The sequence below is a fragment of the Hydra vulgaris genome, chromosome 08 (assembly GCF_038396675.1).
Source record: "Hydra vulgaris chromosome 08, alternate assembly HydraT2T_AEP".
Taxonomy (NCBI): Eukaryota; Metazoa; Cnidaria; class Hydrozoa; order Anthoathecata; family Hydridae; genus Hydra; species Hydra vulgaris.
The window spans coordinates 13,126,512-13,144,127 of NC_088927.1; the positions used below are offsets into that span (position 1 = coordinate 13,126,512).

General features: G+C 25.9%; 1 protein-coding gene across 1 annotated transcript in view; it reads left to right on the forward strand.

Moving 5' to 3' along the window:
* The window catches only part of LOC101237797 (leucine-rich repeat serine/threonine-protein kinase 2), a 62,817-nt gene that overhangs the window by 44,517 nt on the left and 684 nt on the right, over window positions 1-17,616 (forward strand). The window contains exons 5-7 of the mRNA XM_065802440.1: window positions 3,970-4,251; window positions 9,547-9,701; window positions 13,908-17,326. Of these exons, the coding sequence (XP_065658512.1) occupies window positions 3,970-4,251; window positions 9,547-9,701; window positions 13,908-17,326 (3,856 nt within the window). The remainder of the gene's footprint in view (window positions 1-3,969; window positions 4,252-9,546; window positions 9,702-13,907; window positions 17,327-17,616) is intronic.

Sequence of the window (17,616 nt, forward strand, 5' to 3'; positions counted from 1 at the left end):
ATATATAATATATATAAAAGTACATATATATATATATATAATATATATATATACTTATATATATATATATATACATGTATATATATATATATATAAGTATATATATATTTATATACATGTATATATATATATATTATATCCTAAGGAGATTTGGAGTTTAAAAGAAAAAAACATGAAACACAATAAAGTGGAAAATTATAAATTGCTGTAAACATATTAAAACAACATCCAAAATTAGTAACCTCTGTCTTCATGAGAAATTTTATATCACAAAGAAAACAACCTGCTATAAAAAATAAAAAAGACAAAATATTATCTAAGTGTCGACATTCCAACAAATTTCTACTGTCCTCTTTTGATACTGGAAACTAAATAGTCAGATCTTTTATCATGTCAGAAGACGTAATAATTTACTATAATCTACCATAAATTTTGATTTATTTGTAAAAAAGTTTGTTTTTAAACAGTTTTTTCTAAGGTTTTTTTATTATATGTTTAGTAGCTGATGATTGCCGCCTATGGCACGAAACTTTAAGTACTATCAATAATGTTGTTTTTCATTTAATAAAATTTAAATATTTATTGCTCTATTATAGTAATATTAGGCACTGTTTTACATTCAAGAGTTTTTGTATTATTTTAGTATAATATAATACATAAACAACCAATCAATAGGCTTCGGCAGGAGTAAATGAGTGCACAAGCTATTAATAGCCCATCCAAACCCATTTTAGTGGGTTTAGATGGGCTATTTTTTTTCAAAAAAGTCTTGCACACACTTTTTTAAAAAATTAGTTGTTTTGTTGAAATTTTTTTATTCTGAAATTTTATTTTGTTGATTCTTCACGCCAGGTATAGCAAAAATTTTAATTGTAATAATAAATGTTTTATCAATGAAAAGCAATAGGAAAACAACTTGCAAAAAAAATAACCTAACTTTTTTTTTAAATAATTAATTATATTTAATTTTTATTTAATAGTTTAGTAATTAATTAAAAAATAAATAAAAAACAATATTCAAATTTTAAAATATAATCAATTCTTCTAACAAAACAACAAAATATAAAAAACTGTTATACATCACATTGTTATTTTATAAAAACGAATGATCTTAATTATATTATTATAAAAGTTCATTCATTTTTCTTCTTCTTTGTGAATGAAAATGTCATTGTATATAAAAATTTCTACAATCGCTTTATTACGAGTAGGAGAGTGACAAATCATTTTAAAAGACATTGGTAAATAAACTTCGAGTAGTTGGATACTTGTAAAGTTGAGATAATAGTTTTTCGAAGTTACACTGCAGTTTTTATCTTTCGCTCAGAGTTTCTAGTGTGCGCTCTACTTAGCGAGTTTTTGTTATTATCTTTTTGTTTTGGTTTTGTTTTTCGATTTTTATTCAGACTTTATTCTTTTATTCTTTAGTTTTATCAGTTGTATAATCGGATTTTTGTTGGGTTTATTCCAGATATAGTCAAACCAATAATTTGCAAGCAACGCAAAAAATGGCAGAAAAACAACTTTCACAACCATTACGTTTCTTTATTCAAGCATCTTGACATTTGCTTTAAAAATTTTGCAATGAACATAGCAATTTTGCAAGATCTATTTGAGTAATAATATATTGTCATATTAAAATAGTCGAATAAAATATAACATTTTTTATTGAGCTTCTTTAGTTGACTCATTTTTCTTGTACTTTGTAAATTAAATTAAATTTTAAAAATTTAAACGTGATATCTCTAAGCTATAAAGATATAGTAAAAATTATATTAAAATATTTTTTAAATAAACCTTGAACCAAAGAATTCTATTCTTTTACAATTGTTTTTTAACTGTTTAGACTAAAATTTTAATTATTGCTATTGTTTCTGCTCAATTATTACTACCATTTCCATTCAATTTACTATCATACTCTTTTATGAACTCCTAATTGTTTTTTATATTCTTTTCGGAAATTAGGAGAAAATATATGTTATGTTGATGTGGTTTGTAAGTTAAAATTTGAGGTAATCTAATTTTTTAATTTCTAAGAGACTTGATACAAACAGATTTTTTAAGATTCTGGTATGTATACTTTTAAATTCATATAAAAAGTGTTATATGAATTTAAAACAAAAACAAATTTTTTTTACATTTTTTTATAAATAGAACCAATAGAAGGGTATTAAATGCAATATTATTTTATATATCAGGTTTATTGCTGTAAAATATATTTAAATGTATTAAATATAGCGCAAATAAAAAAACAAAAATAAAAAATAAAGAAATCATGTAGTATTTTATATTATATTTGTTTTAAATCATATATTTTTATCATACAAAAGGAATATATATAGTTATTAATTATTTATAATTATTCATTATAAATAAATTAGCCCAAAATATCTTCAATTTCAAAATCAAACGCAGTTTCTTCACTTTCACTTGATTCAGGTGTTCCCCATTTAATTTCACTGCTTAAATAATTGTAATCAATGTCATCCTTTTCGTCATTTACTATTGTAGCAGGTTGAATTATTAGATCAAAAAAAGCTGTTTGCCGTTTTTATGAAAATACATCAGTAACCCGTTCAATTACATTTTTCCTATCATTATCACTAAAATTTGGATAATTGATTTTAATGACCGAGATAGCGTTAAGTGTTTTGTGGTTGATTCCGAGTCTTTGGTCTGAAATAAGCATTGTTAGAAGACTAAAGGCTCGTTCCACTGATGAGTTCGACCCAGATAAGCATAAATTTGGGTACTTGGTCTGTTGACTTTTTAAAGTATGGCTCCATATACCGCTCATGAATGTTTAGCTCGTAAAGCAATATTTTTTTATACTGAATACAGACCTTACACCATAGCTTTACCACAAACTTCATCTTTACCCCAACTCAGATATGTTGCTAGTGTAACTCTGTTACCGGAATATACCATTTTCTTTACTGAAACTTTATTTTTTAACTTGAAAACTTGAATAACTTGATAATTTGAATAACTTTATATCAGACACTCAATTTATACTATGAAAATCGATTGGCAGTCCATTGATTATAAATGAGATTTTCGATTTTTAATAACAAGTTATATATAAACTCATTAAATAAACTGCCACCTTTTTCAAAAAATAAACAAGAACTTAACGTGGAAGTATACAGGGAAATATGCACTACTTTAAACAACTTTAAAGTATGACAAACTAGTTTATCAATCAATTAAGCAAAATGTGTGATTATACAAAAAAGAAATTGACTTTATTATTTAACAGTTCTTATTGTATAAGTTTACAAATTTCCAAAGTATACTGAAAACCCGGACTATTATGTTAAATTCTTTTGCAACACAAGCATATTTTGCCTGCTTCTAATTATTTATCTCTTAACATAACACAGAATAATACGGAACAGTTATAGCTGTTTGAAATAATTTGTTTCATTCTTATTTTTACATCAGAATATTCAAAAATATTTTTTTTATAATTTTTTTAGCATATCCTGAATGAAATAGTTTTATTTTTTAACTAGTAAAACAAACAGTTTTACAAAATTACATCATTTGAGAAGTTTTTAAAAAAATAACTAAATAAAAACATAAAAATATTAAACTTTATTTTTACCAAAAATTTTTATTTTGCACAGGCTTTATTTTACACGTGTAAATTGATTTGCACAGGTGTGGAGGTGAGCGCGGGCTATAGGCCGCCATTCCTGCCGAAGCCTGAATATATATATTTATATATAATATAACAATTCTAAATAATAATCTTTATTATATAAGTAGAGAAAGCTAAAGACCATTGAATATAACCAGAACATTCATTCAAAGTATAAATATATGTTTTTTGAAATTTAAAATTTATATTTATATAGAAAATTTATAATTATAATATACCTAACATTAGAATATAGTTATTGCAATAAAATTTTATTATTTTTTATTTAATGGGTTCTTGTTTGATGTTTAATTTTTTTTGTTAAGACATTGAGAAACTTAAAACAGAGATCTATCTTTTGGCAGAAACTATGACATATGATGGGAAACAAAATGGGGAGAAAATAATGGGTAAATTGTTTCCACAAATTTATATTAAGTTGGAAGAAAAGATCAATAAAATTAAAAAACAGAATGAAAAAATTAGTGAGGTTCCGATAATTAGTCGAGAAGAATTCATTTCTCTTGCGAAGTCATTAAAATGTGATAATGATGATATCTTTCAAGATGATGATTTAGAACCAGCAATTAAGTTTCTGATGAACACAGGTTTCTTAGTTTTTTTAATTTTTTTTTAATGTATATGTTTGAATCTTAGTTATTCATAACTTTATTTCTATACTGTTATTCCTGTGAATACTTTTTTATTTTTAGCCTATAATTTTTTTGGTGACACTTAATTTTTATCAAAGACTTTTCATATGGCAATTTTTTATCTTTGTTTGTTGACTGTAGTTAGTTTATTTTTATTGGTTGGCTTGTAATTTGTTTATTTTTAATTGGTTGGCCGTAATTTGTTTATTTTTATTGGTTGTCTCTATCTTTATTATTTATGTGATTTAATCTTTATTAGTTGACTATTTTTAAAGTAATTTTTATCTTTTACCTATTGTTATTTTTTTTCTAGTATTTTTATTAGTCAGTTGACTGTATGATTGTATTTTTATCCATGATGTGATGTGAACATCTTTCAAATATTATTTACTTTTCTTAATTATATTTTATAAAAGCCATGAGTTAGATTAAATATAACAACTATCATACTTTTATTTAAAATTTAAAGCTGTTACCAAACATCTACAACAGCGAATAATTGCAATGTACTTGCAAGCAATTAGAGAATGGGTATCAATTGCTTGCAAGCAATTAGAGAGTGGCTATCAAATTGTTAGTGGTTTTTGTATTATTTTTCTTACTATAATATTTTATTAAAAAGAACAACAGGGACCACAAAATAAACACATTTAAAGAGCATGACTAAACATGGATGTGATATCTTAAAAAAAATGCAATAAAGAACTAATTATTTCTTTATTTTTATTTCTTTATGTTTTACATATTAAGTTACAAGACATTTATAATGTTTATTCTCATATTCTAAACTTTTCTGTGGTGGTTACATAAAGATTGGTTAAAAAAAAAGGTTTCTATTGAATTTACTTGTTTAAAAAAAAAAGTTTATAGTTTTTTTTAGACATTGCTTTCAAATACTAATTGTTTTTTGATTTACTAAAACTATTAAAATGGCACAAATAATTTTTTTACAGATACAACAAAGGGAGAGCTTAAAAATACTTGTTATTGATCAATTCTCAAAATATTCCCAATGTAAATGTAAATGATCAAATTAAATATTCATAAACTAATATTTCCAATACCGAAGTTGAAAATAATATTTTTTTTTGTATTTAATATTTTTGACCTTTTAGGACTATCTTTTGGTAATATAAAGTCTTCATTACTTTTTTTTGTTTTTAATAAATTATAAACTTTTTTGATTTATACGTAAACAAAATTAAAGAAAATCTCAGGTAACAGATTGTGTCTAGGTAACAGATTGTATCAAGGCAACAGATTGTGTCTAGGTAACAGATTGTGTCTGCGTAACAGATTGTATCTATGTTACAGAATGTGTCTGGTATTAATTTAAAAAAATCTTGATCTGACTTACTCTGATGACAAATTTTAAGCTCTTTGTTTTTTAGTGTTGTTATCAACTTCGACTAAAAGTTAAAATTAGTCAACTTTGAAAAATTGAATAGTTGATTTAGTTGACTATGGACTTCCTACTAATCAACTAAAAGTCGATTTAGTCGAGTAAAAATCAACTAAAAGTCGATTTAGTCGAGTAAAAATCAACTAAAAGTCGATTTAGTCGAGTAAAAATCAACTAAAAGTCGATTTAGTCAAGTAAAAATCTTAAAATCCTTTTATCTTTTCATTTGATTTCACTTTTCAATCTTTAATTTTTGTTTGTTCATTTAATAACAATAGTATGCACTATTATAACTTTTACTTAATTTTTTGTAATTCGTAGCATGTTAGCATTATTTATATCTAATTAAAATTTCAATTATGTATTTAAATACATTTTTTTTTCTTTTGTTTACTTCATGCTTGTAATTTTCATAAATACTTTCACACAGGGCCACTGCAAGCTAGCTCTGGGACCTGGGGCAAAATTAAGTTGTGTTAATATGAATGTATAGGCTTTTTGATATATAGCAAATATTTATGGCGTTCCTAAACCATTGTGGTCTGGGAAATAGATTGTTCCATTGTCGGAGCAGCTTTTCTCACATATTGTTTTGCTCCATTATTATTTAAATGATATGATGATAAAAAATAGAAAGCGGGTACTTTATTATTTTTGTTACAATTTATTTAAAAAAGGTAAATTGTTAAATTATTTAAAAATCGACTTTAAGTTGACTGAATCACTTTCAAAATGTATTAATCAATTTTAGTCGACTTTGTTGATTTCAAAAATGTATTTGTCGATTTAGTCGACAGTCGAACTATGTAATAGTCGTAAAAACATTATTGCTTTTATAAAATACAAAATTATAAAAGTTAGGAACAAAATCAACTAAATCAAATTTTAAATTTTATGCAGATTACTCCACTATTTAAGCAGATTATTCCACTATTTAAACTGGATTTTCTCAAGAACCACTTTAAATATTTATTCGAAATTTTTCATATATGGACAGAATCAAAAAGTTCCATTAAAAGATTTTATGATTCATTACTCTACTTACGATGGTTAAATTTCGTTTTTGTCTTTATGATGGGTAGTTTGTGTTTTTGACCATTCTCTAGACTATAGAGTTTAAAAACTAATTGATTAAAACTAATATTAGTCTGTTAATATCCTTTTAACTGCTATCATCCTCATTACTTCCCTAGCATTGAATTAAGCAATCGCAAATTGAATATCTTTTAAATATCTTGAAATATTTTTAATCCTCATCTTATTTGTCTTTTAAACTCTGTAATAAATTATCATAAATTTCTGTAATAAATTATCATAAATTTCAATAAATCAATATAAAACATTGATCTTAAACCTATAACACAAAATGATTTATGAAATAAAATAAACTTTATTATTAGTTTTTAATACAAATAGTCATCAAATAAAAATAGGGAAATAAACCAAACAGTTTAATAAAAAAACTAAAATAAAATAAACATATTTATAAATAAAATCTATGCATTTATATATTTATTGTGAATTGCAATAGTTGAGAAAATTTAGCAATCATAAAATATTTTAATTACGAATTTAATTATTAGCAATCATGAAATATTTTATATAGTTGCAAATTGTAAGATATTGTTAAAAAAGATGCAAATTTTATTTGTATCTTTATTAACTATATCTTAAAAAAAACTATCAATAAAAAAAATGAGTAACTCTCTAGCATTGTCATTTACTAAAATTTTCTTTAACAAATTAAAAATGGTGGTGTTTAGAAAATATGAAAGTCGTTTTATAAAACTTAAGTTTTAAAAGAAAAAAGAAAACAAAATTATAAAATATTTACAATCATCTTTTCATCTTTATTCTTTCTATCAATAATTAACTGATTAATTAATCTGAATAATTAACAATTTTTACTATCTAATAGCTAAATAATTAATTTGAAAAATTAACAACATTAAAGTTTTAAAATTATGATTTCCTGCTGATAAAAAAATTAGCAGTATATTTTATTGGTTGATTTTAAATTTAATGCTCATATTTTTCGAACCATTTTTAGAAATGATTTTAAATGTGAGGTAGTAAAGGTTCATTAAATTTTAAAATTTTATTTATTTATCATATTGAATTTTTTATTGATGCACTATTTTAATTAAAGTTTTGGATATAATATTTATATTATTCTTTTTTTTTTTACTTAAACCTGAATTAACATTGTTTAAACAACCAAAAAATTATAAATGTAAGTTATGATTATGATTAAAATTATAAATGATTACAATTATGCTAGCATAATTTATTAAACTCAAACACATTATTTACTTTCTTTGATCGCTGAACCTGTGTAACGTTAATATTTCCTTCAGATATTTTCATCTTAATCTGTGCTGTCAGTAAGCCATGAAATTTTTCACTATGAATACTCTTTTGGTTTAGCACTTGAATTAACTGTGAATAATCAAATTTTGATTTCCAATGCTAAATTATTTATAAGATTTTTTTTTAGGTTGGAGATTCAACAGTATCTCTTCAATAAAAGTTGAAAAACTGGGTTTAACACATATGGAAGTGCCTATACATGATGTAGTTTGTATAAACACATCTGGCAGTTTTGACTATTGATTGTTTTAGAGTGAAGTTATTTCAAATAGGCCCTGAGATCATTAAAAAAGCTTCTTTGTTTTGTGACTAAAAATCAAAATTTTTTTTTTATACAACAATCCTTATGATGGAGGTTTTTGTTAAATTGGTATAAAAGCTGAGTCACACGAGTGGTATCAGGAATTTAGGAACATATGTAAATTGTTTAATTTTAAAACTTTAGTACATTAAAATAAATTGTTAAGAATGCTTGTAAGAAAGCAGGACTATTGGCCTTTCATTTGATGTTCATCAATATCTTTTCTGTGAAGCCATTTGATTTGTAATTCTAAGAGTACCAAAAAGTACTTAATAGAGTAAAGTCCCGCTGTAAATTAAAGTAATGTGAAATTAAGTCATCATTTATCATAAATATTTATCAAAAGTTTAATATAACTTTGTTTGCCTGAAATTGATAATAAAAGATGTAGATATAGAGGATGTGACACATTTATAGCTCTGTCGCTCAAAACTGAAGACTATTCTTTGACTAGAACAGTCTAGACAAAAAAAGGTCTTCAGTTTTATTTTCATCAGTTAAAATACCATCAACGCCATAGTTGATTGGCTGTGTTTTCATCAACTTGCGCAGCATTTTGTTGTGATAAAATATTCCACTGCATCAAATTCTTCTAACCAAACTCCTGTATCCGTTTGTCCTGTTTTTGTTCAATCAATTCGTTTGCCAAAGCATCTAGAAGGATCCATTATTAGTTATTCTGTTCTGCTTCAACTATTTTTGATATATTATATTTTTATGAATGTATAGTTTTACAGTACTTATAATATTTAAAAGTGCAGTTTTGAATTAATGTTCAAATAAAGCATGTGTATGTTAGAAAATATATATGAAAGCACAATTTTTACTCATACCAAAATAAGAACATGCCATTTTTCTGATGCAATAGAGACATCTATTTTTTGATAAATTTACTTGACATTTGAGTGTTAAGCGTTGTTTTTTTTTTTATGCTTTGAAACACAACAAATATTTCGAAACCCTTGTTTTGAAAGATTTTATTTGTGCTTAAAAACTCGTTAAGAAGACTTTACCCGAGACTTGTTCATAACTTTGCAATTACAAAATGTTTACAACCCAAACAGAAAAAATACTTTAGTAGTAATCTTACAAATACCAAATGTCAACTTAAACATAAAATTTGAAAGTTTATTTTTTTCATTTTTTTTTTTTAATTAATCTAACTTTTCATTCACAGGCACAATTCTTCATTTTGATGGCGCAAATGAAGGTTTAAGAGATATCATTTTTATTAATCCATCTTGGGTTTGCAAATTAATGGCAAAATTTATCACTGTGGATGCTGTTCATACATTTGTTAAAAATGGTATTTTAGAAAAAGATAAAATTCCAGTAAGTAAATATTACCAATGAAAAAATTGTTTTTTACTTTTGCAAATGTTTTGCAAGCACACGATTAATGAGAGTATTATATTAAAGCATTTTAATTTATCATAACCCATGGGCATGTGTCATCCTTTCGATGTCATATGAGAAGTAGAAAAAATAATAATTAAGTGTTATTTGAAGAATATTATTTATGTATAATTAAGTAGAATTGTGAAATTAAGCAACCAATTAAACCAATTTTTATTTTGATAATTTAAGTATTTTAGTATTTGAGTTTTAATTTCATAGACATTTGATTTTTTTAGTTAGTGCCATTTTTGTAATGCAGGTTACAAATTTTAATAATATTTTGCTATCAGCTCATTAACTGCTAACTTAGTATGTATTTATTTATAAATTAGGATATATTTACAATTAATTTGGATGTTTACAATTGGAAAAGCACGAAGAGTTGAAAGTTTATTGTTCCTAGAAAATTAAATATAGGTTTTAATAAAAGAAATTAGTTCAGTTTTATAGATAAATTTTGTAAAGCAACTTTTAAGTTAGTTGGAAAATTTATAAAAGATCAGTTACGTAACTGCTAAGTTCTCTGTAATGAATTCTTTTGGAAGCATTGCTTTTCTTTCCTCCCATTTTTCTTCCAATTCATTCTCATAAAGGATTTTTTAAACTTTAATATAAAATGAATTCTTCTCAATTCAACGTAGAATGATTTTAATTATTAACCTAAAATAATATTGTTTATCACCAACAAAACTGCTTACAAACTACTACTTACAAAAATCTTCTTCTGTGTGGAGAAACAAGTTGGAAAAAAGTTTCTTTTTTCCAACTTGTTTCTCCACACAGCTGACTTGTTTTTCAAAATTTGTGTTGCAAAGAAATATTAATGTATTATAAAATATAAATAAAATATTATATGATATAAATAGAGAAAAATAAAATGGGATATGAGATATATGCCAAAAAAATTGCATAATAAACATATACATAGTGACTATAAAAGAGTAATATGCAATTATTTCACAACAATTAATATCTGCTTATATCAAACTATCAAATTACTTTGGGTAATATGTCTACATTTTAAATTTTCTAAATATTTTTAATTACTTGTTTGTAACTAAGTTGCAAAGCTCTTGTAAATAGTAAGTATACATTCTTCGGCGCTAAAGATAGCGCAAAATATTTATTTACTGTTTACTTGGAAAATGCTAGATAAAATAATGGTTTTTGAATTTATACAAATAAAGCTAACAGTGGTAGAACACCCTAAAGTTTCTTTAATTGCTCATAGGTTAAATCTATCCAACAGGGAAAGATCTGGTATCATTTTAGATGTAACAGAAGCATAAGGCCACTGTTTGGATGAAATAGCTATCTTAAAAAACACAGCAACCATATTAGGTAATAAAATTTGACAGCAAGTTTTCGATGACATTGAAAAAAGAAATTCATTTCACCCACGTACTCTTCCATTCTTCAAAGAATGGAAGAGTATGTGGCTTCAAAGCTGGTATCTGAGGTAGATGGTAAAATAGAATGCTTGGCTGTTGTAGCAACAGGAAAACCAAGTGTGCCTGAAGGAAATTTGTTATGTGTATCCAGGATTCCTAGTACAACTGGGGAAAGGCAACAGCAACCATAGATGTTGTAAAGACCTGGAAACTAGAAAAACACTTGTAGCAATTTTTGAAACAACTCCATCAAATTCAGTTTGGATAAATGGGTCTGCAAAGTTTATTAAAGAATACTTCATTAAAAAGTTACTTTGGTGTGCCTGCAGACACCATATCTTAGAAAGAGCAATGTCCTATATTGTTTTAACAATTTTCGGAGAATATCGATTTCCAAATTATGAGCCATTTAGACACTTTAAAAATGATGTATGGCCTAAACTTTCATTAAGTTCAGATACCACTTATGGAAAAATTAAAACTGAGGAACCATTATTAAAGATCAAAAAAGCAAAAGTAAAAAAATTGTCTGCTTTACTTAACCGGAAATCTCAAAAAATTTTAAAAGATAATTATTAAGAATATTGCCAAATTGCTTTGCAATTACTGAATGCAAAACAAATAAATGTACAGTGGTGTAAACCTGGGGTTTTCATCATGCTAGATGGATGTGTAATTTTTTATACATCAAAAATGTTTGCTTTTGCTGTATTGGCAGAGTATGAAGAAATTTAGTCGGAAAAATTATCATGGTTTGGTAAATTTATAATGCTATTTTATGTGAAAATGTAGCGCCCATGTACAAACACAATTAATGCTTCATTTAATGAATTGAAATCCTTCAAAGAAATAGTTTTTTTTATAAAAAAATTAAGATGATGTTGCTGTTGCTGCCCTTCAAAGATTTAATTGGCATTTTTGGTATTTAACCGAAGAAATATCTCCTCTCTCACTATTTTCTGATAAGCTATCTGATCGTGATAAAGCTAAAATTCCTTAAATAGTTCTGCTAAAATAGTTAAGCAAAATAGTTAGTCCCAGTTCAATGGTAGTTTCCAGAGTTAGTATCAATTTATACCAATGATTTATTTGCTTGTCATAAAAATAAATTGTTTATTAATAATTATATAATGCTTTTAATTTTTTAAAAATAAATGATATATTCATCCATTAATACCATGTTATTGCATCAGAAAATCATTATTTTTTTAAATATATTTTTGGCTATTTTAGCTCCATGGAAAATAATTTTAATAAAAGTGAACCTGTACTAACTTAGTTATTTGTTTATAAATTAGGATATATTTACAATTAATTTGGATGTTTACAATTGAAAAAGCACGAAGAAGTTGTTATTGATTAATTAAAATAATGATTTTCTGATGTTATTGCATCAGAAAATCATTATTTTTTTAAATATATTTTAGCTCCATGGAAAATAATTTTAATGAAGTGAACCTGTCATAAATATAAGAAGGAAAAAAAGAGTACCAATTTTATCTACATTAATTAAACAAATAAAAATAAGAATGGACAGAGGGCTAAGTATAGCACAAATTGCCAATGCTACTGATTTGGGAGTATCCACCATTAGAAAATGCCAGGCTATAATATCAACTAATAATAGTCTTGGTGCTTGTTTTAGCCTACTACAGAAAAGTGGCCGCAAGCAAAGCTCCAATTCTTGTACTATGATGTTGTTATCTGAATGTATTCAAGACAACAATTCGCTTATGTAGGTTGGAATGCAGAAGGCTTTAAGAAAATGGAGTAACCATATCCCAACCATCTATATTTTGTTACCTTAAGAAGTTTGAAAATTCAAGAAAAAGATTAAGAAAGGTCTCTGATGTCACCTGTTCACCAAGAATAGTTAGTGAGGGAAAAAGTTATTCTATTCAATATAAAAATATTGACTATTCTTAAATGTTAATCTTGGATGAAACCAGGTTCAGTTTACATTTAAGACCAAGTTTCAGATATTCACCTTGAAACACTCCTGCATTTACAACTGCAAACAAAAGTCTACTTGCATTAATATCAGTCAGAGTCATCTTAAAACATTCAATTATTGAAGGACTTTTCAACACTGAAATTTTCTTAGAATTTCTCAAGCAATGCTATGAAACAAGATTGTTTGAAAATAAAATTCTTATCATGGACAACGTGAGATTTCATAAATCAGGACTGATAATTTAGTTTTTCAAGGATAAGAATATTAGATATGGATATCTGCTCCCATATTCTCCCCAGTTAAATCCTATAGAAGTAGTATTTTCATGTTTAAAGAACAGATATTTCAAATTACGTCCATATCCAGAAACTAAATAAGATATTATTCAACACAGTAATACGCTAATAACAGATATGAATGAGAATGTTGATTTTATGGCATTTTATCAACATATGAAGCATTATCTTGATCTTGCTTTTATAGAACAAGTATTTAAATAAAAACCTAACATTTAACAAGACTTCTTATATTTATTTTACTGGATGTATTTTTTATTTTAACTAAAAAAGGTATTTTATAAATTATATATAATTATAAACAACCTGCGATATAGTTAATTATAAACTGATATATAATTATTAATAAACTGATATATAATTAATAATAAATCGCTATATAATTATTAATAACCCTGTAAAGGAAACACATGATTGCATTGCTGAATTATAATATTGAATTAGCATGTATATAATTGTATTTTTTCAAAGCTTAATTTTTTTACTTTTTTTTATTTAGTTGATTTTAAAAGAAGAATTGGGAAATGAAAATCCTGATTTAATAAAGAAATGTATAAGTTTATTATCACGATTCCAAGTTGCTTGCAAGATTGATGATCATAGAGTTCTTATTCCACCGAAACTTCCAAATTATGATCCAAAACATGGATTGTCGATCAAGTCAAGTAACCTACTCACTCGTTATTATTTCTTTAGCTGTATTCCTAATGGTTTTTGGGCTCGATTTATTACGCGTTTTTTATCGATGACAAAAGAAATGTTATCACCAAAACCAAATACTGAAACAAAGCCCAAAGTTTCTTTAATTAGGAATGATTTACCAACAGATGAGCTAGATGCTGTAATGTCTTGTTGTGAAGATGAGAAACCTCCTAAAATAAATGAAACAAACTCGTCAAACATTTTATATGTTATAACCTCTCCCAAAACAAACTCTACTTTAAATCAAATTCATTTTTCTCAACAACTATCTAGATATATAGAGCCATCAATTAATGACCCCTTTGTCTTTAATAATGTTGATAATTTAGTACGTTGTCTTCCGATGAAGTGTATTCCAAATAACTCCGAAACATCAAATGATTCTAAAAATAGTAATTCAAGTAGTTCGTCAAGCAGTACTGTTTCAGCCGAGAGTTTTTTTAACTCTAATGCAAATGCTCTTTATGATAGTTCTAGCAGTTGTAACAGTAGTATAAACAAAGAACTAAATAGTAATTGTAGTAAAAAAATTCAGAGTAATTCACACAATGAATGTGTAAATTTTATATCTACTACAAATATTGCTATTGATAATGGCATTGGTAATGATTTTAATAATGATATCAATAAGTGTGTTATCAATGCTATTAATTATGACATCAATAATAGTGAGCATAAAGATTTTAATACTGGCATTAATAATAATAATAATAATAATAACTATTTAAATAATGTCATCAATAAAGATATTTATAATGATTTTAATAATGGAACCAATACTAGCATCAATAATAGCATTAACACTGATTTAAGTAAGGACATCAATAGTTGTGTTATTAATGATATTAATTATAGCATTAATAATGGTGTTCATAATGATTTTAATAATGGAATAAATAATGATGTTGACAAGGATTTGAATAACAGCAACAATAATTGTGCTGATATTGGAATAGACAATGGCATTAATAATGATGTTAACAAAATGGTTTCTCTTCCTACTGTAGATAGTTGTTTTAGTCATGTTAGTGAAAATAATAATTTTATACAGCATCCCAAAGATGTTATGATTTTATCAAAAGAGCTTCAGGATAGTTTAATCCATAAGTTTGAAACAAATTCAAATGAGGGACTTACAAGTGATGGAATTGTTAAAAAAGAAATAAATGTAGTTGTTGCAGAAAATGAAAGTCAAAATGAAACAAAAAACATCAATCTTACAGATTCTCAATCAGAATGTGTGGTTGATTTTGAGCTTAATTCTGATCGGAACTGTAACATCTCAAGTAGTTCTGATCAGAACTGTAACATTTCAAATAATTGTGGAAGTAGTTTTAAACAAGTTGATGAACAAAGTTGTGATCCACCAATTATTGTAAATGAGGTAATCAATGTAAATGCTAGTGACTATAATTGTAATGATGGTATTTGCAGCAATGATGAAATTCCAAAGCAAACTAATTATAATATAAGTTCTAATTTAAAAGATATTCCTATCTCAGATTCTCAGATTGATGTTCATGTAGATGACAATGTTTTTGAAAATGATAACATTGAAAATACTGAAACTGATGGTCATATGCAAGTGGCAACTGAAGTGGACGATGTTGGTTATTTTGATGCAAGCATGCAAATAGTTTCAAAACAAGACTATGAAGATTATAATTGCTCAAATGAGGAAAAAAAAGAAGAAAATGATGAACTCCAATCTCTGCTTATCAATGAACTATCCAATAATGATGAAGATTATGAAGAACATTTTAACGATTATGGAGAACTAGCTTATCTGTTAGACAATGACTATTTAAGTTGCTGGAATCAAGGAGTCATATTTAATCACCCACAATTATGTTTTTCTGTACAACAGCTACCTATCTCATTTAAAGCAGATAGAAAAACAATTGAAATATGTGTAACTAAATCCTTCTTAGGCTATCGTGTTCTCAGTTATGTGGTTGATCATATTAGAACACTTTTAAATGAATGGTTTGAAGGTTTGTTGATGCCACACAAGGAACCTCATGTAGTTTCTTCCCTGGCATGTCCTATATGTACAAGCTTGGGCATAAATCCACCTCATTTATTTAACATAAGTACTGCTTTTCAAAAACTGTATCAAATCTCAGAAGATAATACTTGTGCTGTGTTTTGCGAACGAAAACATGTACCAAGAACAATAAATATAACAGAATTTTGTCCGGATCTTACATTTCAAGATTTACCAAAAACGATGAAGTTCAATTCCAATGATATTCAATGTGAACAAAATGATAATTGCAAACTGGGAGAAGGCCAATTTGGAAAAGTTTATAGTGGTTTTTGTAAGAATAAAATCAAGGCTGCAATAAAGTTTTACAAATTCAAGATGAGCAATTTAGATGAACTTTCATCATCATTGAATCAGTTTTACGAAATTCGACAAGAAATTGTAATGCTCAGTAAATTACGTCATCATCCTTATATAATTCAATTTTTAGGTTTCTTACTGAAGCCAGAATTATGTGCTGTGATGGAATGCGCTAATCATGGTGATTTATCATCTTACATTCACAAAAAACGCCAAGTTATTCCTAGAATTGTTAAGTTTCGAATTTGTCAGCAAATAGCAAGTGCTTTAGCTTTTATGCATAAAAAATGTATTATTCATCGCGATATAAAGTCAGACAATATTTTACTATTCTCGCTTAATCATAATGCTAAAATCAATATCAAGTTAACTGACTTTGGTACAGCGAACTTCATGAGTCCAAGTGGTTTGAAAACATTTTTTGGTACTAAAGGTTATGCTGCTCCAGAAATGATTTTACACAGATTGTTTTTGGATGAATACACTTCTAGTGTTGATATATATTCGTTTGCTATGGTTATATATGAGTTGATTGTATATGAAAGACCTTTTTATCATGTTGAGCCTTTGCATATAGATAAGGAAGTCACAAGTGGGTCTCGACCTTTATTTCATAACATTCCTGATGCATCTTATGGGTTGGTTAATTTAACCAAGTTGATGATAACCATGTGGCATCAAGAGCCCTCCAAAAGGCCTCATGCTAATGACATTCTTAATATGTTTTGTCCAGCTTTTCAATTAGTTTTTGGTTTTAAAATGTTAGATTCTACAGAAAATCCACGTGATTGGTGTTATATAACCAATTCTAACTCACTTTGGATTACATGTGATGACAAGAAAGGTGAATACATTATACATAAGAATATGTTTATTATTATTATTACTATTGTTATTATTACTATTATCATTATTATCATTATTATTGTTATTATCATTAATATTTTTATTATTATTTCTGTTTTTAATATTTTTTTTATTTTTGAATACAATTTTTTGTTTTGTCAGTTATTAAAATGATTCATAAATATATTAGGTTATTACAATGAACTCATTTTGATTTATTAATTACAACTTATCTTTAATTTCTATGCATCGTTAAAATATTTGCTTATTTGTTGTTTGCTTATTTAAAATTTTTTGCATAACTCTAAACAAA